The sequence below is a fragment of the Ursus maritimus genome, unplaced genomic scaffold (genome assembly GCF_017311325.1).
Source record: "Ursus maritimus isolate PB19 unplaced genomic scaffold, ASM1731132v1 scaffold_23, whole genome shotgun sequence".
Classification (NCBI taxonomy): domain Eukaryota; kingdom Metazoa; phylum Chordata; class Mammalia; order Carnivora; family Ursidae; genus Ursus; species Ursus maritimus.
Window position 1 is genome coordinate 40823875 of NW_024424786.1, and position 24611 is coordinate 40848485.

Sequence of the window (24611 nt, forward strand, 5' to 3'; positions counted from 1 at the left end):
TACGAGTCACGCTAAAGGCTGAGTGCTGTACCTGTACCATGCTAGGTTGGAGGGCTACTGAACGAGAACGGGAAGAGCCAAGGGAGGCTCTGGCCACACTGTGAGACTTGTATAGGCCCAAGCCTTGGGAGCTACCGTGATAGTACTCCCCATAGCGATGATCACCATGGAAATAATCGTAATGATGCCCATTATGGTGGTGCTCCCTGTGACGGTGCTCTCCATGGTGGCCATGGTGGTGCTCGCCATGGTGGCCATGGTGGCCATGGTGGTGTTCACCGCGGTGGCCATGGTGGTGCTCACTGTGGTGGCTGTGGTCGTCATAGTAGTGAGGTATGTAATCATGGTAGGAGTCCACATAGGAATGGCGGGAAAAGGTCTCTCCATGATGAAGGGGCCCTCTATGGTGGTGGGCTTCATGATGATGGTGCCTACCATGGTGATAGGCCTCACCATGATGGTGAGGGCCACCATACGTGTAGGAAGGCTCACCTTGGTGATGGAGCCCACTATGGTGGGAAACCTCATTAGGGTGGTGAGACCCACCATGGTGGTGGGGTTCCCTACGGTGGTGAGACCCATCATGGTGGTAGGGCTCACCACGGTGGTGGGGCCCCTCATGGTGGTAGGGCTCACCATGGTGGTGGGGCCCCTCGTGGTGGTAGGGCTCACCATGGTGGTGGGGCCTATCATGATGTCTTCTGCTACCATGGTGGTACTCACCATCAAAAGGGCCCTCACCAAGGGAATGCGAGAGGATAGGGCTATAAGAAGGAGTCAGGGCAAGGGTTGTGAGGTTGTGGGCTCTACCATGATGGTGGGCCTCATCATGGTGGTGGGAGTGGTGGGGGTGGTGAGAATGGTGGAAGTGGGGGGAATGGTGGGAGGGGGCATCGTCATGAAAGTCTTGGAATTCACCAAGATGGTGAGAGCCACCATGATGGTGGGATATGCCATGATGGTGGGACTCACCATGATGATGGGATGTGCCATGATGGTGGGACCCAACATGATGGTGGGACTCACCATGATGATGGGTTATGCTGTGGTGTTGGGACCCACCATGTTGGTGGGACTCACTGTGATGGTGGGATATGTCGTGATGGTGGGACTCACCATGGTGGTGGGACACACCGTGGTGATGGTACCCATGATGGTGGTTGACTCCACTATGGCCTGGCCTGTGATGTGGGGTTGGTGAGCCAGGTTGAGATGACACATCCAAATCATCGGTGTCTGCCTCATTTTGAGCCTTTTCAGCCAACAAGGGTTGATCCATAACTATGCTGGGAACACTGGAATGAAGAGAGCTCAAGATGTGGGCCCAACAGTCCCCTTCCTGAGTTGTCCTTCCCACCTATGGCACTGGTGCTTCTTGGAAAGCCTGAGTCCTCTCACGGAATTCTCCCTTTATGATGTCACCAGGAGGCCCCTCCCCAGGTCTAATTCCCAAATGCCTCCTTCTAGGGTGTAGTTCAGGATCAAGGATCATCATGTCTAACCTCTTCATTGTAAAATGAGGAAATCGAAGTCAAGAAAAGGGAAGGGCTTATTTCCCAAGGGTCAGCTGGGAAGTTGGCAGAGTAGGAGGACCCTAAGCTCACTTCATTCCACAGATACAACTAGATAACACGTCAGTGTAAATAACCCAGAAAACAGTATGAAGACTGGCAAAACAAACTCACAACTAAACGTAGAGAAGAGTCCACATCAAAGAAGGTAGGGAGGATGAAGACTTGGTTTGGGAGCAAAACAGACCATAGCTGTCCACAGTGGAGAGGGAGCCAGTGGTGTAGAGAAGGGTGAAAACGAAACTTTCACACCAGGGAGCACATGAATGGGGAGGATGAATCCCCATACATTTCCCTATGAAAGCAAGAGGAGCCAAATTTCATGAGTTCTTAGAACCAGCCAGACTTAAAGCCAGGACTTTTCCTCTAAAGTCTGGCACAAGACAAGGATGCCCACTCTCACCATTTTCATTCAACATAATACTGGAAGTCCTGTCCACAGCAATCAGACAACAAAAAGAAATAAAAGGCATCCAGGTTGGTAAGGAAGAAGTAATACTCTCACTTTTTGCAGATGACATGATACTGCATATAGAAAACCCTAAAAACTCCACCAAAAAATTACAAGAACTGATAAACGAATTCAGTAAAGTCACAGGTTAGAAAATCAATGTACAGAAATCGGTTGCACTCCTATACACTAATAATGAAGCACCAGAAAGTGAAATCAAGAAAACAATCCCATTTACGATCACACTGAAAACAATAAAATATCTAGGCATAAACTTAACCAACAAGGTGAAAGACCTGTACTCTGAAAACTATGAAGTGCTGATGAAAGAAATTCAAGATGATTCAAAGAAATGAAAAGATATTCCATGCTCTTGGATTAGAAGAACAAATATTGTTAAAATGTCTATACTACTCACAGCAATCTACAGATTTAATGCAATCCCTATCAAAATGTCAACAGCATTTTTCACAGAATTAGAACAAATGATCCTAAAATTTGTATGGAACCACAAAAGACCCCAAATAGCCAAAACAATCTTGAGGAAGAAAAACAAAACTGAAAGTATCACATTCCACATTTTTAAGTTATGCTACAGAGCAGTAGTAATTAAAACTATTAAAATCATGGTACTGGCATAAAAACGGATATAGATAAATGGAATAGAATAGAAAACCCAGAAATCAACCCACAATTATATGGTCAATTAATCTTTGGTCAAGCAGGAATGAATATACAATGGGAAAAAGTCTTTTCAACGAATGGTGTTGGGGAAAGTGGGAGACAACATGCAAAAGAATGAAGCTAGACCACTTTCTCTCACCATACACAAAAAGAAACTCAAAATGAATTAAAGACCTAAATGTGAGACCTGAAACCATAAAATCCTTGAAGAGAGCGCAGGCAGTAATTTCTCTGACATTAGCCAGAGCAATATTTTTCTTGATATGTTTCCTGAGGCAAGGGAAATAAAAGTAAAAATAAACTATTGGGACTACATCAGAATAAAAAATTTCTGCATAGCAAAGGACACAAACACAAAACTAAAAAGCAATCCACTGAAGGGGAGAAGATATTTGCAAATTACATCTGATAAAGGGTTAGTATCCAAAATACATAAAGAACTGTTACAACTCAGCACCCAAAAAACAAATAATCCAATTAAAAAATGGGCAGAAGACACAGACATTTCTCCAAAGAAGTCATCCAGGTGGCCAACAGACAGAGGAAATGATGCTCAACATCAGTCATCATCAGGGAAGTACAGATCAACACCTTGCACCTGTCAGAACGGCTAAAACAAAAGAAACAAAAAATACAGGTGTTGGTGAGGATGTGAAGAAAACAGAACCCTCTTGCCCTATTGGTGGGAATGCAAACTGGTGCAGCCACTGTGGAAAACAGTATGGAGGTTCCTCAAGAAATTAAAAATAGAACTAGTTTAAGACCCAGTAATGGTATGACTGGGTATTTACCCCCAAATACAACACAAATTCAAAGGATATATGCTGCATTGTTTATTGTGGCATTATTTACAAATAATACAATAGCTAAACTATGGAAGCAGCTCAAGTGTCCATCGAAAGATGAATGGATAAAGAATATGTGATATATATATCACAATCTATCTACTATTACATATATATATGTATATATACATATATATATATATATATATATATATCATATATATGGTATATATAATAGCAGAATATTATTCATTCATAAAAAAGAAAGAAATTTTGCCATACGCAACAACATGGATAGAGCTAGAGAGTATAATGCTAAGTGAAATAAGTCCGTCAGAGAAAGACAGCTACCGTATGATCTCACTCATATGTGGAATTTAAGAAAACAAAGCAAAAGCACAAAGGAAAAAAGAGAGAGAGACAAACCAAGAAACAGCCTCTTAACTATAGAGAACAAACTGGTGGTTACTGGAGGGGAGGTGCGTGAAGGGTAGGAGAAATAGGTTACGGGGATTAAAGAGTACATTTATCATGATCAAAAAATTAAATTAAGAAAAAAGTGTGGGGGGGGACAGGTTGGCCTAAGGTGACCCAGATTGGCAAAGCTGGACACAGAAGTCCAGAATGACACCCTATGCCCCAGCAATTGCTTTAGCCTTTTGGTGGAAAGAAACTTTAACAGGCCACGTGGTCCAGTCCACAGTCCTACCTAGATACCAGTTGGCTCTGGGGTTCAAACTGCCTAGCTCAGCGAAAGTTGGTATGTGACCTTGGGCTAGCTGCTTAACATTCCTATGCCTCAGTTTCTTCTGTAAAATGGAGATAGTAATACCTATCTCATAGGATCAAAAAAGTGCAGTTATATAAAGCACAGTAAATATTAATTGGTATTTTTACTCTCTTCCTCATTAACAATGATGGAAACCTCCCTCTTGGATTATTTTTGCAGGATTGCTCTGCCTTTAGTGCCCGTGGTTCTTTTTTTTTTTTTTAAGATATTATTTATTTATTTGACAGAGACAGATAGCCAGCAAGAGAGAGAACACAAGCAGAGGGAGTGGGAGAGGAAGAAGCAGGCTTCTAGCAGAGGAGCCTGATGTGGGACTCGATCCCAGAACGCTGGGATCACGCCCTGAGCCGAAGGCAGACGCTTAACAAATGAGCCACCCAGACGCCCCTAGTGCCCGTGGTTCTTGGTCATGCTGCTTCGAAGAACGAAGAGGTAGATCAGACAAAGAGTGGTGGGCAGCAAAGCAAAGTTTATTGAGCGATAGTATAAAGCTCCTGAAGAGGGAGGGGACCCGAGAGCGTTGCCCCTGGAGTTTCTAAGTTTAGGGGTTTTTTATGAGCTCTTTTCCAAAACTATCTTAAGCAATCGGGTGTGCTGAGTTGTGCCAAATCAGGGCTTTGGTCCCATATCTGTCTACCTATTAGGTTAACGTCTCTGTGGTGATGGTCTTTTACCCCTGGGGGCTTATGTCTTAACTGCCCCTTGCCCATGATATTGACAAATGCTTTGTGGTTAATTGCCTTATTTTAGGACGTTTTGCAGAAGTCATTTCTGCAAAGGCTGCAAAGCAGAGGGTTAGTGTGGTCCTGTCTAAGCTATAAAACAGGATGTTAGTGCTGTTTTATTTCAGCTGTCCTACTCCATATTTTCTTGTTGGGGACCCTGGTGCTGACTACCTAACGGTCTAACTCAGCCCTAACATTATTACTAACATAAAACTATCAGACATTATTTATTGAGGACCTACTTTATGTACCTTTCATTTAATCGTCACAATAATTCCACATGATGGAAATTATTACATTTTACAGAGGAAGGTGCCATGGTTCAGACAGTATAAGCCAGTTCCCAACGAGTAAGAGCTTAATGTCAGTACTAACTCCAAAGTCTTTCCCCTTAACCACCATGCTGTCCTGTCTTCCTCCTGAAATTCACTGCAAGACCGTTCCCGTGCATGGAATTCATTCTTCCCAGTGTAGGTCTCTTCTGGAAGCTCACAGGTCACTCCTTTGACCACAGCTGCTTGCTGAGTGCTTGGACATAGCCAAGTGCATAGTGGCATTGGGTGCCAGGCTCCCAGGAATGAAAGACATGCCCCTGACCTCAATGAGCTCAGTGTCTGTTGCCAGCAGCAGACAAGGAAAGAGTTTGTGGAAGGACTGCTAGCTGTATCCCAACTCCACTCTCCCTTCTTCCTAGGTACATGGCCTCCCAATTAGAGATTTCCCAGTAAACTTTGCATCTAGGTGTGGCTAAAGAGAGCAGAGACGATATGAGAACTCCTACGTCTCGGATTTAAAGCATTGGGCATGTGAACCTCCATTTCCCCCCTTCCTATGGGACAGCGTATGGATACAAGAAGAAATAGGTTCAATATTCTAGGTCAGAGTTTTCCACCAGGGTTCTGCAGAACCACAGAATTGGCCTCGAGATGTTTCCAGGCCACAGGTTCTATGTTGTGATTAAAAAAAAAAAAAAGCATTATTTTTTAAACTTCATGTGCCCTGTGATGGCCAGGCTTTCAGAGATGGTCAGTAACCAAGCAGCCTCAGAAACCACTAGAGGTCGTTCAGCCCCGTCTGGCACTGCACAGGGGAACTACGTTCCTCCATGAGTCTTTCCTCAGTTTTCAAGGTGAGCTCAGGAAGTCGGTGATCATTTGTGAATATTGTGTTGCCTGGACAGGAAGAGGTCAAGACTGATGACATCGGCCTCACCCTCCTGAACGACCTCCCCCAAACTCCCCTTATGCACTGATGACTGACTGATGGGAGCAGACAAACTTCCTGGTGTGATGGAAAATCAGAGGAAATTTTCCTTCCAAATAAATAATTTTTGCACGTTGTGACTCAGCTGCGGCCCTGCCGCTTTGCTGTTGACGTACACACTGTACGACCGGAATTATGCCGGTTAGAAGCGAGAGTTAGCCTGATGTCGTATGTTTGCAAGTTTCTCATTTAGTTATTTACTATGCCCTTCCATTGTATGTCTTAGTAGCATTTGTGTTTTACAAATGTGTCTAATGGTCCCATGTGGTGATTTTTCATTATGAGGTGTGAAATGAAAGAGGGGGAGCTTAGGGCGATGGACAAATCTGGTAGGGTTAGTGTAAAGAATTACAATTTACAAAGGCAGCAGTGGCTTCAGTATTGAAAAGAACTTAACTACAAATTACAGCCATTTGACAAGTAGATGAGCTCCTTGTTATCAATTGGTGTCTCAGAGCAAACAGATTAAGGCTTTTATTTTAAGGTCACATTCAGTAAAAAGGCTCACGGAGCAAGTTATTTGGTAGCAGAACTCGCTGTCTAGGCAAGAGAACCTAATAATGCTGACAGGTGGAACTCGAGTGAGTGAAATGGTAGCACGTGATACCAAATGAAGAAGCGAAGAGATTCTGCTCTCAGAGCAATAAGTCGATGTATTGATGACGTCACATGATGCTGAAAAGCTATTTGTTTGTTAATAGACTAAAAACAACAGATTTTTGGTCCAGGCTGATGAGTCAATGTATTTCACCTATAAACACCATGCTATATAACATGTGGAAGATTTGTAAGCGAGGGTGATAAGCAAGAAACTTTTCTCTGCAGCAAACAGCTTTGACACCCAGAGAAACACACAGCCAAGCTGTAGTTACCGTTTTCTTCACATCTGCACTCAAAAAGTCTGTCTTGGAAGAACTGGCTTGGCATTTGAACTGATGGTATTCCCAGCAAGAGTTTGCTCCACAGGGTTTGTCACTGCGTTTGTTTAAAGCAAACAAACAGGGCACCTGGGGGGCTTCGTCGGTTGAGCAGTTGAGTGTCTGCCTTCCGCTCAGGTCATGATCCCAACGTCCTGGGATCGAGCCCCAGTCAGGCCCTCTGCTCAGCGGGGAGCCTGCTTCTCCCTCTCCCTCTGCTGCTCTCCCTACCTGTGCTCTCTCTCTCTCTCTGACAAATAAATAATTAAAATCTTAGAAAAAAATAAAACAAACGAACAGAAAACCACCAAAACCCAACAAGCAAAAACCTGATGTTGTCACACACACTGCTTTCTTCACAGAGAGCTGCTAGTGTCAAAAACTCTTGGAGATGAAGAAATCATGATGCTGCAAAATGGTTCACTTCATTAAACCAAGACTGGTTTACTTGAGAGTGTTTAAAAAACTGTGCAATACGGTCCAGAATTCTACTTCTGTGTGTGTACCGAAAGAATTGAGAGCAGGGACTTGAGCAGATGCTGTCCAGCCATGGTCACAGCAGCATGACTCACAACAGCCAAAGGTGGAAACAACACAAATGTGCACGGACAGCTGGGTAGATAAGCAAAATGTGATATGTACCTATAGTGGAATGGTACTCAGGCTTAAAGAGGAAGGAAACGTGGACACCTGCTGCAACGTGGATGAACCCAGAAGACGTTGAGCTAAGTGAAATAAGCCATTGTACACTTACACTTAAATGAGGTACCCAGAATAGGCAAATTCAGAGACGGAAGTTTTTTTTTTTTTTTTAAGATTTTATTTATTTATTTGACAGAGATAGTGACAGCCAGCGAGAGAGGGAACTCAAGCAGGAGGAGTGGGAGAGGAAGAAGCAGGCTCATAGCGGAGGAGCCTGATGTGGGGCTCGATCCCATAACGCCGGGATCACGCCCTGAGCCGAAGGCAGACGCTTAACCGCTGTGCCACCCAGGCGCCCCCAGAGACGGAAGTTTGAATAGTGGTTATCAGGGGCAACAGGAAAGGGATAATGGGGAGTTGTTGTTAAATGGGGAGAGTTTCAGTTTAGGAAGATGAAAAAGTTCTGCAGGTGAAGAGTGGTGATGGTGACACAACATTGTGAGTGCACTCGATGCCCCTAAATTGTGCACTTAAAAATGGTTTAAATGGTAAATTTTGTTATGTGTATTTTACCACAGTAATTTAAAAACCTGCAAAAACCGGGACAAAGAGCACAGAAATCTCCTGTCACGTATAGAAATCTGGTGGCTTCACACTCTGCACATGGTCCGTTGGGAAAGCATCACTTTGGTTGGGGAAAGATGCTGAGCACATCGACAGGATGGGTCATCTTATCTAATTGGTGAGGACTCCCCCACTGATTGCCGTCTAATGGGAATTGACATGGGACACAAATATCTTCCCGTTCTGTGAGCATTTTAAGAAGCCATCCAAAGACCCGTCTCCTAGACCATCATGTGATCAAGTTCCCAGCTGTTCTTTCCAAGTCTCTGCAAGTGGCCAGCGCGTCAGATACCGCTCCTGGGTTCACACACATCCGCACCTTAGGCTCTTTTCCCTTTCACACAAAGCGGGTACCATCTGCATTGCCCAACGTTCTGCCCACGGCGAGGATCTTCCTTCACCACTGTCATTCAGGGCCACTTGTGAATGGTGGTGTCGTGCAGCAGCTGTCCGCTTCTGGCTGTCGCTGGCCTACTGTGCAGAGCCTTCCGTAAAGCAGGTTTGTACTTTTTCCTTATCCCCTTGAAGCCTCTGAGTGTAAACGGAGGGAAAGGAAGTGGGAGTCTGAACCACCTGCAAGCGGTTTATTTGTGCCTTCTGGATCTGCTGGGGCCCAGTATCATATATACCACTACAATTTCTTTTTTAAGATTTTTAAAATTATTTATTTGAGAGAGAGAAAGAGAGCACACAAGCGGGGGCGGGGCAGAGGGAGAGGGGGAAGCAGGCTCCCCTCACTGAGCAGGGAGTCTGATGCGGGGCTCCATCCCAGGATCCGGAGATCATGACCTGAGCTGAAGGTGGACGCTTAACTGCCTGAGCCCCCCAGGCGCCCCTTATACCACTTCAATTTCTAATGGGATGCAACTGTGAAAATCCAGTTTCATGATTCTGCGGGTCAGATAACACGTGCGGAACATTTGGGTTCAATAACCACTTGGTGTTCCATAAATCAGGCATTCAATCTTCGTAAAGTCCCAGTAGCAAGCCAGAGGCTGATTTTAGAATGTAGAATAGTCATTAGCAGAGGATAGCATGGCCCAAATTCCAAGGGTCTAAGCTGTGATGCTCCTACTGGGGCTGGCCAGAGGCTCGGCATGGCATCTTTGGCTGACACCTAACTCGGGCACCTGGATCTACTAGGCATAACGTCCATAAGGTAGGGCAGCTTGCCTCACAGCCCAGACTTTTGAAGAGCCTTTTTTAGAGCCAAACATAACATTGTCAGATGTACAGGTTACCTAGTAATTGAGTCAAAGCAGCTTGCCCAAATATGACATACGTGGACTCCAAAATCCCAAAGACATACCTGACATTGCTCCCCTTACTTCATGGTGTATGGTGTAAGGGACAGCAATGCGTCTCTCACTTTAGAAGAGATCTCCAACATTCCCCAGACCTCTGGACCCTTACAGACTTTCCCATTGTGTCAGGTCCTTGAACTTCCGCAGGGTTCGTCTCTGGCACACGTCTGTCTAAGGCACCAAGGTATTTGCTCTTTCCTACTCACAGCACCTCGTAAGCATAATGGCATCACTCGAGCATATCAGCATGGTGTTCTCTGTGTTGTCAAGACTGTCAAAGTCCCTCTGCACCTTGCGGTTTGCAGGAGAATGGCATAAGCCAGGGTCAAGACGATAAGATACTGTTGCAACAGATACTGATACAACAAGACACTGTTATGCCTGCTATGTAAACTCAAACAGTGTAATTTCCCATACTCGTGGAAATGTAAGAGAAAGCATTTACTAATTCAACAGCCCTCGCCCAGCTGCTGGCATTTATATTGGTTTTCTGCAATAAGGATATCAAATCTAGAATTAGAGCTGTGATTGGCAATGCCACAGCGTTAAGGTTGCTTTTCTGCTGTCAAACAAGTAAGTTGTAAGAGGGTATGACTCTCTCAAATCCCCAATGGTGGCATTAATCTCTGTACTTTCTCCAGAGTTTTGGTATCATTTTTGGTTTATAACTTATAAGTGGGAAGACAATTCCAGGGGTTTATTCCCCCGCCCCCCCCGCTTTTTTCCCCCCACAATAGCCACACAAGAGCAGCAGGAAACCATCAGGAGATTCTGCCAGCTACTGAGCGTTAATATCACAGTAAATTCTGGAATGGGAGAAATAACTACAGCACAAATCTGAGGGCCTTAGGAATGTGGCCTTTAATCTCTAAAGGCCTCCAGTGCTAATTGGTCTCCACGGGTAATAATCAAATTAGCATCTGAAACTACAGTGAATTTGGACAGTGTCATTTTAGTGAAGCTGGAACTGTATTTCTCAGACTTCTCTTGCCTGCAGAGTCCTGCTTTAGTGTGGGCCACAAGTGACCTTTTGTGCAAGGTTTGGAAAGTGTGGAAGTGAAACAGGAGTCGTGTGGAAAACATACAACCTGTGTGGAAAAACCTTCCTTTTTCCACTAGGAAGTTTGGTCTGGGAGCACCTGCCATGTAACTTGTTCACAGTGACCTTCACCTGGGGACTCGCCTTGTTCGCATGGGGCAGCGGCTGGGTCTACAGCTTATGCCAGATCCTCCTTCAACGTCTGTCACTTCTGTTCTGGTGCATGTTTGCCTTCCTGACAGTGTGCCAGCTTCCCCTATAGGTCACCTGCATCATCAAAGTTGGAGGCTTACGTGCAGAGGGGGGCCGATGTGGGTTCTGGTCCATCCTGTTAAGGTCTAGCTCACCCTCCTAAGTGCCAGTTCGTTCTTACTTCCCCACCTTGCAGTCATCTCAACTGCCTGCCCGCTGTCCAGGCGGGCTCAGGCACCGGAGAAAAAGACAACAGTCTTACATAATCAGCTCTCACAATTATGTAGGGTCTTACACCTGTAACACATCTTTAGCATATATAACCACTCCTGGTAATTTTGTTTCTCTGATCAAATCCTGGCTGATACTTTAAAAGTATCACTTTTAAAAGTAACTTTTAAAGAGTAACTTCAAAAGATACACAAACTGCCATTTTCTTTGTTAGAAGAAACTTAGAGTTCGGTCCATGTCTTGTCCCTTTGTGACCAAAGGTAAATAAATCAATGTCTCTGTAGATGCCTTATCTTCACAAAGTGCTTATGACAGGTTTTATTTTGTTTTGCTTCTTAGCACTGCTGTATGAACACAGAATCAAGAGCAGCTCCTTTGCTTAAGGAAAGAGGGGAAGGTAGTGTGATAGATTGAATGCAAAAATAGCCCCCTCCTTCTATCCATAATGCCCCTTGAAATGGGACTCTGAAGCATGTATTTCCCTGTCCCTTGAATCTGGACTGGTCCTGTGACTTACTTAGGCCAATAAAATGTGGCAGAAGCGATAGAGCATCTCTTGAAAGCCTCTAGAGAGTTTGCCTGCTTTCCCTTGCACTCTTGAACCCACAATGAGAACAAGCCCAGGCTCATCTGCTAAAGAAAAGAGACACCATATAGAACACAGCTGAATCATCTTGGTTCAGGGCATCCTAGACTAGCCAGATCCCAGCCACCATGCCAGCTGACCATGGACTGTGACTGAACACAGCTGAGATCAATCAATCCCCGTCCAGATCAGCAGAACCACCCAGATGACCAATAATCTGATGAGAATAAGTCTTTTAAAGCCTTTATGTTTTGGGGTGGTTTGTTACACAGCACATTGCTAACTGATACAGGAGCATGGAAAAGGGACACGTTAAAGAATGGGTGGGAACTCTCCAGGTGGATCAGAAGAGAAAAGGCATTGTGGGCAAAAGGAAGGTCATGTGCAAAGAATGGAAGTATGAATGGACTCAGCAGCTTTACGCAGTGTGTGCTGGTAAGTTAAATGCCAGTATTTATTTATTCAGTATTTACTAACTTTGCTCTTATTACAATTTATTTGATAAGTCTACAGATTTTAATAATTTAATTTTAATTTTTAATATAATTGTATTGTGTTCAACAACTGGCTGGGAAATTCAGCGTTCAAGAGCCAGTAAAAGCGAGACTTGGCATACCGTTGCATTCAGGGAATGGTGTATAAAATCTAGTGTGGCTAGAACATGATGGGAATAGAAAAGCAATGGGAGATGTAGCTGAAAAGTTGTTTTGGGGGGCGGGTATCAGACTAGGCTGGGCCTTGTGGGCTGGTGGGGGGGGCAAAGTTTCAAACAAAGGAATTATAAGATCAGGCTGCTTTAAGAAGGATCACTCTGGATACAGAGAGGAGACTGTGTTTGCCATGGGGAGTCCGAGGCAAGTCAGTTACATTCGGTCATCGAAAGAACCATAGAGAAACGGATGGCTTGGACCAATGCAGGTGTTGTAGGGAAGGAGATGTGGGTAGATGTCAGCTATCCAGGAGTCAGAATCTATAGGATATGGTGACAGGTGGTGCTGGGGAAAGGGTAAGGGAGGTTAAGGAGACACGAAGGTTTGGGGCTTGAGTATCTGCTTGAATGGGCTGCTGGTCCCCAAAACTGAGAGTACTGAAGAAGCTGGTTTGAGCAAAAGGTGGAATGTCTGGTTTTGAACATAAGGGGTTTGATGAGTCTGGGGAACACCCAGGAGGGGAGCTCTAGGCTGGAAACAAAGTTGGGATAGAGGACCTAGGATCCTGCCTCTTGTGGCTGCAGCTCATGCGAGGGTCCCCACTCCTATCTCTGCCCTGGCTCTAGACCATGCTGCAAGCCACTCAGTCTTCCCATCTGTAATGGGGTGTTAGGCTCTGAGTCCTGCTCCCCTGTCGCCTGAGTGTTGTGAAAACCCGATGAGATTTGTATGGGAGTGGAGAGTGGGGATGAGGAGGCTGGTCCTGTCCTGTCCTTTGCCCACTGGAAGGTGCAGGGGGAACTTTTGGAGAGGAGAGGGCATGGCCAGCTGGGGCCCTGAGATTCCTGCAGCCCGTCTGGGTCAGAGGAGCCAATCTCAGCTCTCTGAGATTGAGAAAGGGGCTGCCACTCTCACATCCCCTCATTGCCTCCCTTCTCCCTCACTTCCCTCAGCTGGATGCCCCCAGGCGCTGCCCCGCTCCTCAGATGCTCTTGCCCTGCAGTCTCTCTCTGCTCCTCTGGCACAGCCTGAGAAGCTGCCCAATCACATTGGCAGATGGTCAGCTTCACCTCGGGCACCCAAATTGCTTAGGGTCTCTACCCTCTGTCCCACTCAAGCCTTCTCTCTGGAGGCTTCTCTAAGGAGGCTCTTGAACAGAGCCTACTCGGACTCCTGAGTTGGATGGGGTGGGACAATGGATTCCAAGGACAGGGACTGGGGGCTTGGGAGTCCAAGCGCTCTGGGCTCTGTCCTGGCTCAGCCTCTCCCGGCCCGGTGAGCCTGGGCACCACACCTTTTCATACCTCAGTTTCCGCTTCTGTGAAAGGGGGATAAAGAATAACACCTCCTTCACAGGGCTGGTGGAAGAATCCACAGGCACAGGGAAAGGCACCCAGCCCATTGTAAGTGCTCAGGAAACATTAGCTGGTGTCACTGTTCTTATCTTTGTGCCTTCTCTCAGTAGCATTTGCAACTGAAGACCCTTCCCCTGCCTGCTTCAGCGACTCCTCTTCAACTACAACAGAGGTCCCCCCTGCTGTGCTGCTGCGCCAGCCAGGAAGGGGCTGCTGATGGCGAGAGATCAGGACCCCTCTGCCTTGGGGACAGCCCGGCCTCCCCTGATGGTCATCACAGCCATTCCGTCCACTCTAGCGTCCCACACAAGATGAGCTGAACTTCCAAGTGGGACATTCAAGGCCTTCCTTGGCTGGCGCCACCGATGCGTAATATGCTTTTCCCATGGGGTAGCCCGGCACTCCCTGGCTCTCAGAGGCCCCGGCCTTCTCACACGGGTGCATGTGTGGTTCTCTCCTTCTGGAGCACTCTCCCCTGTCCCTGTTCTCATCTGGGACATCCCTTCCGCAGGGAGCCCCTCCACATGGCCCAGGAGCCACTTTGCCCATCTTTCTGTAATCATAACCATCAAGGCTGCTGCTTGCCCATACAATGCCTTTGCGCGAGGTAGAAAAAACACCCTTACCTCAAAATGCTTCCTTCTATCTGCTGGTAAACCCACGGAATAGATGTGCCCACCTGTAACACCTACAACATGAAGGATGTCTGTCCTGGAGGGGCCCTGATGACACCAGACCTGTTACTCCGGGGACAGTTCCGTGTGCCCAGCACTGTGCCAAGTGCTTTCTCTCAAATACTGTTCACAAAGCCCAGGACAGAAATGGTTCGCTTCCTTTTTTTGTTTTGTTTTAGTAACGGTTCATTTTCAGAGGTGAGGAAAGAGAGGCTCAAAGGCTAAGACCAAGGTTATGTAACCAGTAGGCGGCAGAGTCATGATATGAACTCTGAAGCTCCGAAGCAAGGAATTGCCTCCATTAAGTCATGGTCACCCAGGTAACTGCTTCCACATCTGTCCCAGACCTTATTGTGAACTCGAGACAGCGGCCACATTCCACCCCCTGCCTGGCTCTGGAAAGGTGTACAGTGGGCACCGAGTGGACAGCACCACATGCGTGATGGAAGAAGCCTCTTTACAAGGCATTGGGGACCCAGAAGCTGGAGTCTGGTTCCCTGTAGCTGAAGATGGAGGTGTTTGGACCAAGGAGTCCCAGAGCCCTCCCCCTCCCCTTGCTCAGTCACTGAAGGCTAATATTTTATTTGGTGCCTACTTAGGGTCTGCCTTCGCTTCTCAGAGAAATCCTCTCCTGGGGCCTGATGATTCCAGATGATTCCAGTTAATTCTTGAATCCAGCTTTTTCTGAATCCAGAATTATGCTCTCTGCTGAAATGGGGCAAAGTTTATAAAAGAAGGCCCACCAGCCTGAGGGGCTGGGAAGGCAGAGAGGACTATCAAGGCAGATCTTAAACAAAAGTCTGAGTTTTCCGGGAGGACCCAGGACAAGGTGAAGGATAGTCTTGGCAAAGGTATGACCAGAAGCTAGGGCTGAAGGAGGGCGGTGTCAGACAGACAACTTCTTAGCCACGGGGCCAGAGCATGCTTTTCTTTGGATAGACGACTTTGAGTCTAGTACAATTCTTTACTGCTGCTTAACACCAGAAACCTAATTAGAGACTTTGCACGTCTCTAATTACTGACTTTTGCCTTTTCCAGAGTTCTACTGGTAGAAAGTGGGTGCTATAAAAATAGCCTCTTTTCAAGCCCTGAGACTGTCATCCAAACTGTCAACTAACCATTGCAATCTCCATCATCCAAACAGGTCAATGATTGTCTCCGTGAAAAATAAAATAAAGAGGAGCTGATAGCAATGTCTTGGTTTCTTTACATTCTTTTGGGGGAAGGTCCTGGGAGTCAGCCTAGCCCAGGGCACGGGAACTTCTTTATTCAAATGGTGGTGTGATAGCACTTAGGGAGCACAGACTCTGAAGTTACACAGTCTGGATTCAAGTCCTAGCTGTGTGACCCTGAGTGTCACTTAATCTCTCCAAGTTTCAGTTCCATCACCCCTAGATGGTGCCCAGCTCGTAAGTTAATGTATGTAAAGCCCTTAAACAGTGGTTGGCACACAGCAGATCATGTTAACTATTATTTTTATTACTTGTCCAGATACGTCAACATAGCTCTGAAGAAAGTGACAGAAACAGTCCTGATTCTCTGCTAGTCTTAAGGGAGTTTCATTTGCAAGTGCTGGATGTCCTGCTGTGCTCAAGAGCGCTGGGGTCAGGGGATGGTCCTCATCTGAGTCGGGGTGTCTTCCCTTGTGGGGAGGGCCAGTGGTGAAGTTGGTGACTCAGAAGGGGGAGGGGGAATTGAGCACCTCCTTACCCAACATGATCCCCCATCCAGCCTCTGCTCAGTCTGAGTTGGTTGTTTCCCTCTACCCAGCTCTGGTCCTTCCTTCAGTTTAAAGGTTCTGCTCCAGTTCCAATGTCTCCCTGTGCTCCCCACGAGCCCCATGAGCCTTATCTGCCTTGCTCACCTATGTCCCCAAGTTAGAGATGATACTCAGTAAGTGGGGCTGAATTGAACGAAAAGGAATGATTTAGATTTTCTCCAAGGAAAATAGTGGAGCTGAGGTGGTCGGTCAGTCTGCCATGTGAGCCCAGTCAGTCAAGGAGGAGGTTGGTGAGGGTTGTGAGCCTCCGGGAAGGGTAGGGGAGGAGCTTAATTGAGCCTGGGCCCCCTTCCTCACCGTGATAGTCACAGGTGCTATTCCTTGGCGTCCGCCTCATCCGCAAACATGGGAAATCTGGCTTTCAGTGACTGACATACAAGCTGTGCCTTTTAAAGATATTTTATTAAAAAAAAAGAAAAACCAACCAAACAAAAAGCCCAACCCAAGAACTCTTGGTTCTGGGAGTCTGGGAGCAGCTTAGATCTGTGGGGAGGGTGGAACCTGGAAGACAGATGGTGTGGGGGTCTCTGACCCCTGGGAGGAAGAGCAAGAGCCCGGGGAAGCTGGCAGGCAAAGCAGCCTTTCCCAGGGCTCAGCCTTCCTCTGCGTGAGGCCTGGGCTCACCCACTTGGAAAAGACAGGTGGGGGGCTCAACCCACAGAAAAAGGCAGGGTGGGCGTTCCGGACAGGCCGCAGACCTCTGGTTAAAGTCACCGACCAGTCAGGAAGGAGAAAAGGGTGGCCCGGGGCTCGATCGGGCCTATCAGCACCCTCCACGAAGGCGGGGTTCAACTCACCCTAGGGAGGCAGGCTCAGATTGGGAGGTGCGGCCCCAGGTACTGAGCAGAAGGGGCCCTGACGAGGCAGGAGCTGGCGGCAGTCCCAGGCAAGACTCCCGGTGGGCAGGGTAGGACCCTGACACTTCAGAGCTCAGTGGCCCTGGGGGCCGCGGGGCAGCGCCCGGATGGGCCGGGGCGGAGGATTGTCCAGGACCGGTTCGGGCCGGGCCCGCACGCCGCCCCGGCGCTTTTGCTTGCGCAGCAGATAGCTGGAGTACTGCACCTCGGGCATGGCCAGCTTGAGGCAGGCCTCGGTGGCTGGACCGGCGCCGCCGCTGGGCAGGTCGTAGCCCATGATGTCCACCTTGCGGCTGGGCTGCCACGGCTGCAGCTGCTTGGTGCGGATCTGCGCAGCCGGCCGCAGCACCGGCTCCTCGCCGAAGCAGCGCCGCAGCAGGCGCTCCCGCGCTTCGCGCAGCTCACGCGCCTCGCGCTCCACGCAGGCACGGCCGGCGCTCGCCACGCGGCGCCAGAACGTGGCGTTGAAGTGGTCGTAGAGGCCCGCGTCGAGCGCGTTCCAGGCGCGCGCAGCCCGCGCGAGCGCCGCGGGGATGGCGGCGAGGCGCGAGCTGGCGGCGCGCGCGTTGAGCTTGGCGTAGAGCACGTCGTCCAGGTCCCAGGCCAGCAGGCGCCGCAGCAGCACCAGCGACTCGTCGAAGTACTCGGCGATCATGACGAGCGAGAAGACCTCCTCCACCTGGCGGATGAGGCCCGCCAGGTAGGCGGCGTCGTCGCGCGGGCTGCGCTCGTTGTCGCCTCCCAGGTCGTAGGCCAGCGTGTTGTGCGCGAACATGGCGAAGTGCTCCCCCGCGCGGTAGTAGGCCTCGGGCGCGCGCAGGAAGGCCTCGAGCGACGCGTTGGGCACGCGCCGGAAGGCCGGGCAGTACTGGTTGTAGTAGCTGAAGAGCGACTCGAACATGGAGGCCGGCTCGCGCAGAATGGTGACATAGACGGTGCCAGGTGGCATGAGGCGCTCGAGCTCCGCTCGGTCGAAGCGCAGGTGGCTGGCTAGCACGTGCGGTGGCCGCGTGGCTGGGTGCACGAAGTGTGCCGAGAAGTTGCGTGGGTAGCAGAACTGGTGCTCGCAGCTCGGGTGCGGCAGGGCCACCGTCAGGTTGTGGCGCTCAGCGAAGCGGAACAGGATGTTCTGGACGGTGGTGCCTGCAGTCTTGTGCGTCTTCAGGAAGGCCACAGTCATGTGCTTGGGGCGGGGCGGTGAGTCCCGCAGAGGCGGGCAGCTCAGAGGAAACAGCTTGGGGTACCTGCCAAGTCCGGGGTGGGGGGTAGTGCGCAGGGGGAAGGAAGTGTGAGAGGAGTGCAACTCGACCCCTGCCCCTCCCCAAGGACGGTAAGATGGGCCACACCCATGGACCAGTAGAGGGGTATGGCAGGCAGCCTATAAGATGACCCCCAGTGATCCCTGCTGGCCTCTGGGTATCCACTCTCTTGTGTATTTCCCTCCCCATGAGTATGAGCAGGACTTACTGATGCCGCTAGGGAATAGAATAGGGAGAAACGATGGGATGTCCCTCTTGAGATTACATTATAAAAAGACTATGACTTCTGTCTTGGTGTTTCTCCCTCTTTCTCTCTGTAGGATAACTCAGGCAGGGAAAAGCAAGCTGTCATACTGTGAGCAGCCCTATGGGGAGGTACCAGGTGGCAACAGTCCACGAGGTACTGGGCCCTCAGTCTGTCAGCCTGCTTGAAGAACTGAATGCTGCCAACAACCACACGAGGGAGCTTGGAAGAGGAGCACTTCCAGTCAGACCTTCAGATGAGACTGCATCCTCAGCAGCCGTCCTGATTGCAACTCCGTGTGATCTTGAGCCAGAGGTACCCAGCTAAGCCACACATGGATGCCTGACCCACAGAAGCAAGATAATAAATGTTTGATGTGTTCATGTGCTAAGCTTTGAGGTAATTTGACCACACAGAAATAGGTAACTAATATAAGGACAGAGGCCCTTGGAGATCCTTGAGAAAGTCTACTCTACACATGTAGAAACAGGACCAAAAGAAGAATCATTTATGTTTTCTGGCAATTCAGATAAAGTCATCATATTTCTTGTTCTCTGTCTTCTTTCTCATTTTTACTCTTTCTCTGGCTCCTTGTCTTGTGGACGAGTGGCATGGGCTTTGAGGCAATCTATTTGTTATACGATTCTGTTAAGTTCCCTGGAGTCTCGTTCATCCCGTCAAGGAATTTTTTTGAGCATCTACTATGGGCTAAGCATTGTTCTAGGCTCAAGAATTTTGCTAGTATTAAAAACAGAGAATACTCATAGCTTTCATGAAGCTTTCATTTCTGTTTCCTTGTTCCTAAAACAAAGGCTTTGGGGGTTACAGATGACCTATAAGTTCCCTTCAGACTTTGAGTTATTCTCATTTCTTTTCTACGCTAAGCTCATGTAATAAGAACTATTCTAAGCACCTTTGAGAATACCACTGAGATTTCCTATCTGTGGCTGGTTTGGGCTCAGGGTAATATCTACCCAGATGCCCCTGGGTAGGTAACAGCTTGGGGTACCTGCCAAGTCTGGGGGGGGGGGAGACCAGCAAATCCTCCAACAAGGAGAACTGAGCCCATTCACACCATTCTCGTGGGCAGACTATGTAGGAAATGGGAAAGTTGAGGCCCTGAGGGGTGCAGGGATTTGTTGGGTTCAATAGCCAGGAGTAGGGCAAGGGCTTCCATTAGTTGTCGCATGGTATCCTTACCAGGATGATTGACTGGGTCACACATACCATCAGTCCCATTCTATAATGAGGAAACAGGCTCAGAGAAGTTAGGGGATTTGCCCAGCACAGCAGAAACAATGAGAAGTTGTTTGCAGTCCTTTGGGGGAGGCACTCAGAATGTGATGCCGTGGGAAGGACTTGGAATGGATTAGAATCCCAGTTTAGTCACTGACTAACTCTATGCCTTCAAGCAACCTTTCAATGAAGACCGGTCCCTGCCCAGGGAGGTTGTGCGGATCTAAAGAAAATGTATAGAAAGCGCTCTTAGAATAGAGGGAAGGAGCAAACCCCAGCGGAAGACGGAATTTTCTGGCAGATAGAAGGAATGGGAAGGAGAACTCCCAGTTCTGTTGCCAACCGGGCAAGAATGCAACTCGCCTGCGTCCCGCCCCCACACCGAGGCCTTGCCCCCTTACCAGCTGAGCTGTGCTCCCTGGTGGATGAGGAGGCTTACGGTGCTGCACCCTAGCACCAGCAGCAGGATTTTCCTTCGGCTCATCATCTTGGTGGCCTGCTGCACGTGCTGGAGGATGGGTGGCATGATGGGGTACCCACCCCTGAACCAGCCAGGGCCTCGCTATCCAGGACTCCCTTCGCCGGCACTCATGGGGGCTCCTGGGGCTCTGGTAGCAGGGCCAGTATTCCTGAGAGGCCTGGCAGAAGAAGAAGGCAAACAGGTTTGCAGCAGCCAGAGGAGATGGGCTGTGGGCCCCAGCAGGACTGCTGCAAAGGAGAGCTCCAAAGGGTGGGGTGAGAAGAGAAGCCAGAGAAGATCGGATTCCTACCTCCCATTACCAAGACCCTATCTCCACGCTGCTCCAGATAACTTAGTCTTGGGTGGAATTACAGGCTCTGGGGTGTGGCCAGCCCTTCAAGCTGTAGCCACTCCTCCCTTGAGCCCTGTCTTGGCTTCTCTGCCTGGCCCTAATTTGTCTTTGTCTTGTGGTCATTTGTATCTGTCTCCCTAGTAGACTTACCTTAGCACAGGGCTTGGCCTAAAGCACAGAAATCTCAATTCAGGGTTTCCCTCCTCCAGGACACCTTGCCTGACTGCTTCAGCCAAGAGTTGGTCTTGACTCCCCAGAGTCAAGCTCCTCAGAAGCACTGACCAGACCTATAGCTTCTCGAGTCTCTTGACATGGGCAAGGGATCAATACTGCAGGCTTACAAGGTTTACTGTACTATTACATACTTACTTCCGTTTAATCCCCACAACACCCTAATATAGGTATTCTTCCCCATTTTGCAGACAAGGAAACTGAGGCTCTAAGTAATGGTGCTACTTGTCTCGTGGTCACACAGCTGTTGGCAGAATCAGGATTCAGACCTGCTCTTTCTGGTTTCAAAGCCTGTCCCCCTAGATGTTATGTGTGCTGCTTCCACAGAAAACTGATTTCCCCATCCCTGCTCTGGATTCTGGTAGTTCTGCATGCTTCTGTGCCCTGAGCCTTCCTAGCTGGGCACCTGCCCTGAGGGCCCAAGACCAATAAATCCATGAGGGAAAGAAAGGAAGGACTTGAAATCCCAGAACCCTATCTGGATTTCATCCCCAGACACCTGAAACCCTGGCCGCCCCATCCGCTGACTCTGCAGTGAGAGGTGCCTGGCCAAGGCCGTGACATGGCAGCCTGGGAGAGGGGTGGGGGTGTGAGGAATACAGAGGTGCTCCTGCTTGTTGTCCTACGGAGATTCTCCAGGAGAAGGTAGGCCTCTATCCCAGGTGAGGGGCAGGAGTGAGAGGCAGAAGAAGGGCCTGGTTTCCAGCCAGTCCCCTGTCCCCACACGAATGCCTTGGCTCAAGGGCAGCCTGGCCTTCGGCAGTGCTAACGGAAAGTCAGCCTCCGCAGCAGTGCTGTCTCCCCACTAGGGTAGGGTCTCTGTCTCAGGGGCCTTGGTCTCCAGGTCTGGGTTCAGCTTCAGCTTCAGCTTCACGTACACCCCTCTTGAAAGGGGAGAGGGAGCCTGGAGCCCTATGGGCATTTGTACGTATATGGAACTAGGACACCTGGGTCCCAGGAGGGATGAGGTAATGTAAAAACTTCTGACCATCACTTTCCCCTGGGGCTTGGAGCTTGGTTTCCAGTCCCTCTTCTTTACCACTACCTCCTGGCCCCTCATTAATCCTGGATTACATTTAAACCTGTTTGGGTAGAAAGATGTCCTGGTTATGCCTTTCCTTTCTCTCCAGGCCCCATCACCTGGTTTCCTCCACCAGCCTGCAGACAGACTTAATCTTCCTGGAGCCGAGGGAGATGAAGGGTCTAGCCACAGAAGGCCAACCAAGGGCAAAGCAGAGAAAGCCTATGGCCCTGCTGTGTTTTCAGTGATTGCTAGGGGCAGAGAAGGGCTGGCTTTGCCTGAGCGAGGAAGCCTACGAGAGGAAGTCAGAGCCTCAGCCACTCATCCTGCCTTGTGGGTTTGGTGACAAGACGGGAATTTCTCAAGGGGGCAGAGTGGGGGGTTCAACCTATTCTCATCTGTGCTAACCTCGCTAAAACTACCCTATTTTTAGTGGACTCTGGGTCACCCAAGGAGGTCAAGCCTGGAGGGAACTACACTGGGACTTTCCCTGGGGAATGCTTCAACCAGGCCACACAGAAAAGGACGACAGAGTGCTTGGTGGTCCTCTCCATCCCACTCCCATCCATGGCTCAGCGCTGGGGACCCAGCCAGCCAGACTCCAGTCTGAGGTCCCCTTGGAACACAAGAACTCCTTGGACACCAGCCCTCCAAGGTGGGCACCAGTTTCGGCTTGGCCACCATCAGTGATGGGATGCTCACCACCTTCAGATACAGCCTGGTCCATTTCTGAGCAGCCTCAGCTGTTCCAAAGTTGTTTCTGGGACAGCTAGGATGAGCCTATTGCCATTAGTGCCCTCCTCCGCTTGGCCCCTTCCACTCCACACGATTGCTAGTGCTGCCCTCCTAGACCACACGGGTCATTTTTCTCCATGACAGACCTTCAGGTATTTGAAAGCAGTAACCTTGTCCCCTCTGGGTGGGCACTCGGCCAGGCTAAACATTCCAGGTCCTGACAGAGGGTGCTGCTTGACACTGGAGGAGGCCTCCCTTCCCTTGGCAGGTTCTCTCCGTGAGGCCTCCTCTGGAGCTGGAGTCAGAGCACTGGCATCTGGGGAAGGGGGCTGGGGCTGGACTTAACCTCTGTAATCTCTAGGCAGCCATGGGGTGGGTGGTGGTGTCCTGGGGCCCCGGCTCTAGCCCATCGCCTCCTTCAAACTACTCCCCTGCTTCCCCTGTGTCTTCTCTATGGAGAGAGTTTCCCTCAGCCGTCCCAGACAGGTCAGGATGCCCAGCCTCATCAGAATATCAGTGCTAATTTTAGTCAGAACAATTTACCTCAGGCTGCTGCCTGGTTTTGCAAATTGCTTTCCTTTCTCAGGGGAACCAAAGGAAAAAAATGGTCTAGCTAGCCAGAGCTTTGAAAACTGGCCTGGACACCCACCCACTCCCAAATGAGCCCTTTTTCTCTCCATCCCAGCCCGAGGGCCAATATGGGTGATTTCAGAGGAGGAGGGTGTCCTGGCCTGGACCACCAGACCTGACCATTGGATGACCTGGAGACTCCATCATTACTTGAGGATGGCCCAGCCCAGTGACCAGGGAGGGAAACTGCTCAGGGCACTAGAGAGGAAGGGGCCAAGGGTTCAGGGGGTTGCAAATAAGTGGCCCAGGAGATCATCTATCTTTCCACCTCCCTCTTTTCCTTCCTTTTTCCTCCCAGCCTGCTGCCAGGTTCCCCCAGCCCCCTCTCCCTGCCATCCACCCCCACGTCATCCCTGTCTCCAAATTCCCTTCATTCTCCTCCCCCCATCACTACCGCCCCTCCAGCCCCCATTCCCTCAATTTCATCCCCACCTACCCCAGAGATCCCGACACCAGAATCTGGTCACCATAGGGGATAGGCCAGATTCCCCCTCTCACCCCGGGCCTCCCTCGCTCTCCAGGGGGCAGAGCGCCTCCCCACTCCCCATGCTCTCCAGGCACTAGGCCCCCACGACACTCTCCCGCCCACCCTCGATCTCCGATCTCTGTCCGGGTTTGGTCCACCTCCGTCCCCCAGCCTCAGGCCGGCCACTGCAGTACTCACGCCGTGGGCTCTGCCTCAGACCCGGGTGGGGGGTGGTCGCCGCTATCTCCCAACCCTTGTCCCGAAATCCAATGCGGATCGGAGGGCGCCGGGGGCCCTGAGCGCCGAGCGCCGGTTCACTCGCCTCTCAGCGCCTGGATGGGATCAGGTGGCGGCTCCGCTCCTCTCCGCTCTGCCTGCCGCCCGCCCCCCATCGCACACCAGAGGCGGGGCCGGGGCGGGGGCCCGGCAGCCGAGCCGGGGAGGGGGAGGGGAAGGGGAGCGGGAAGGGGAGGGGGCAGCTCTGACTCGCCGGCTGCCCAGGAGCGGTCTTCGGATGCGGGCATCGCCTGGCAACCTTGCAGAGACTGGAGACCAATGTGGTCAGCTCCTTGCCCTCACTCTACAGTAGGGGAAACTGAGGCCCAGAAAGTATCTGGGTACTCTGGCATTGCTAAGCATTCTGAGCTCCACAGGCTGACCTTGGGCTGGTGGGTCCCGGGGGAGTTAGAAACACAGGTACCTCTACAAGCACCCACATGCTCCCTCCCTCCTCTCCTTCTCCTCTGTCCAGCTCCTGCAGAGCAGCACGGCTCCAGCCTGGGGTCTGGTCCCATCCACCCTCGCACTCCTGAGGACCCTTTCCTTCCAGCCCCTGAGGCAGTCCCCTGCTGCTGACC

At 49.9% G+C, this 24611-nt stretch overlaps 1 protein-coding gene across 1 annotated transcript; it reads right to left on the minus strand.

Annotated features, from left to right (window-relative positions):
- Positions 1 to 16646: 16646 nt before the first annotated feature.
- On the minus strand, positions 16647 to 20385 carry GAL3ST3 (galactose-3-O-sulfotransferase 3). The gene is made up of 3 exons (XM_040638780.1): positions 20261 to 20385; positions 18759 to 18822; positions 16647 to 18498 (listed from the first exon to the last, which is right to left on the minus strand). Exons 1-3 carry the CDS (start codon positions 20383 to 20385, stop codon positions 17194 to 17196), a joined length of 1494 nt encoding a protein of 497 aa, XP_040494714.1. The 3' UTR covers positions 16647 to 17193.
- Between the last annotated feature and the right edge of the window lie 4226 nt (positions 20386 to 24611).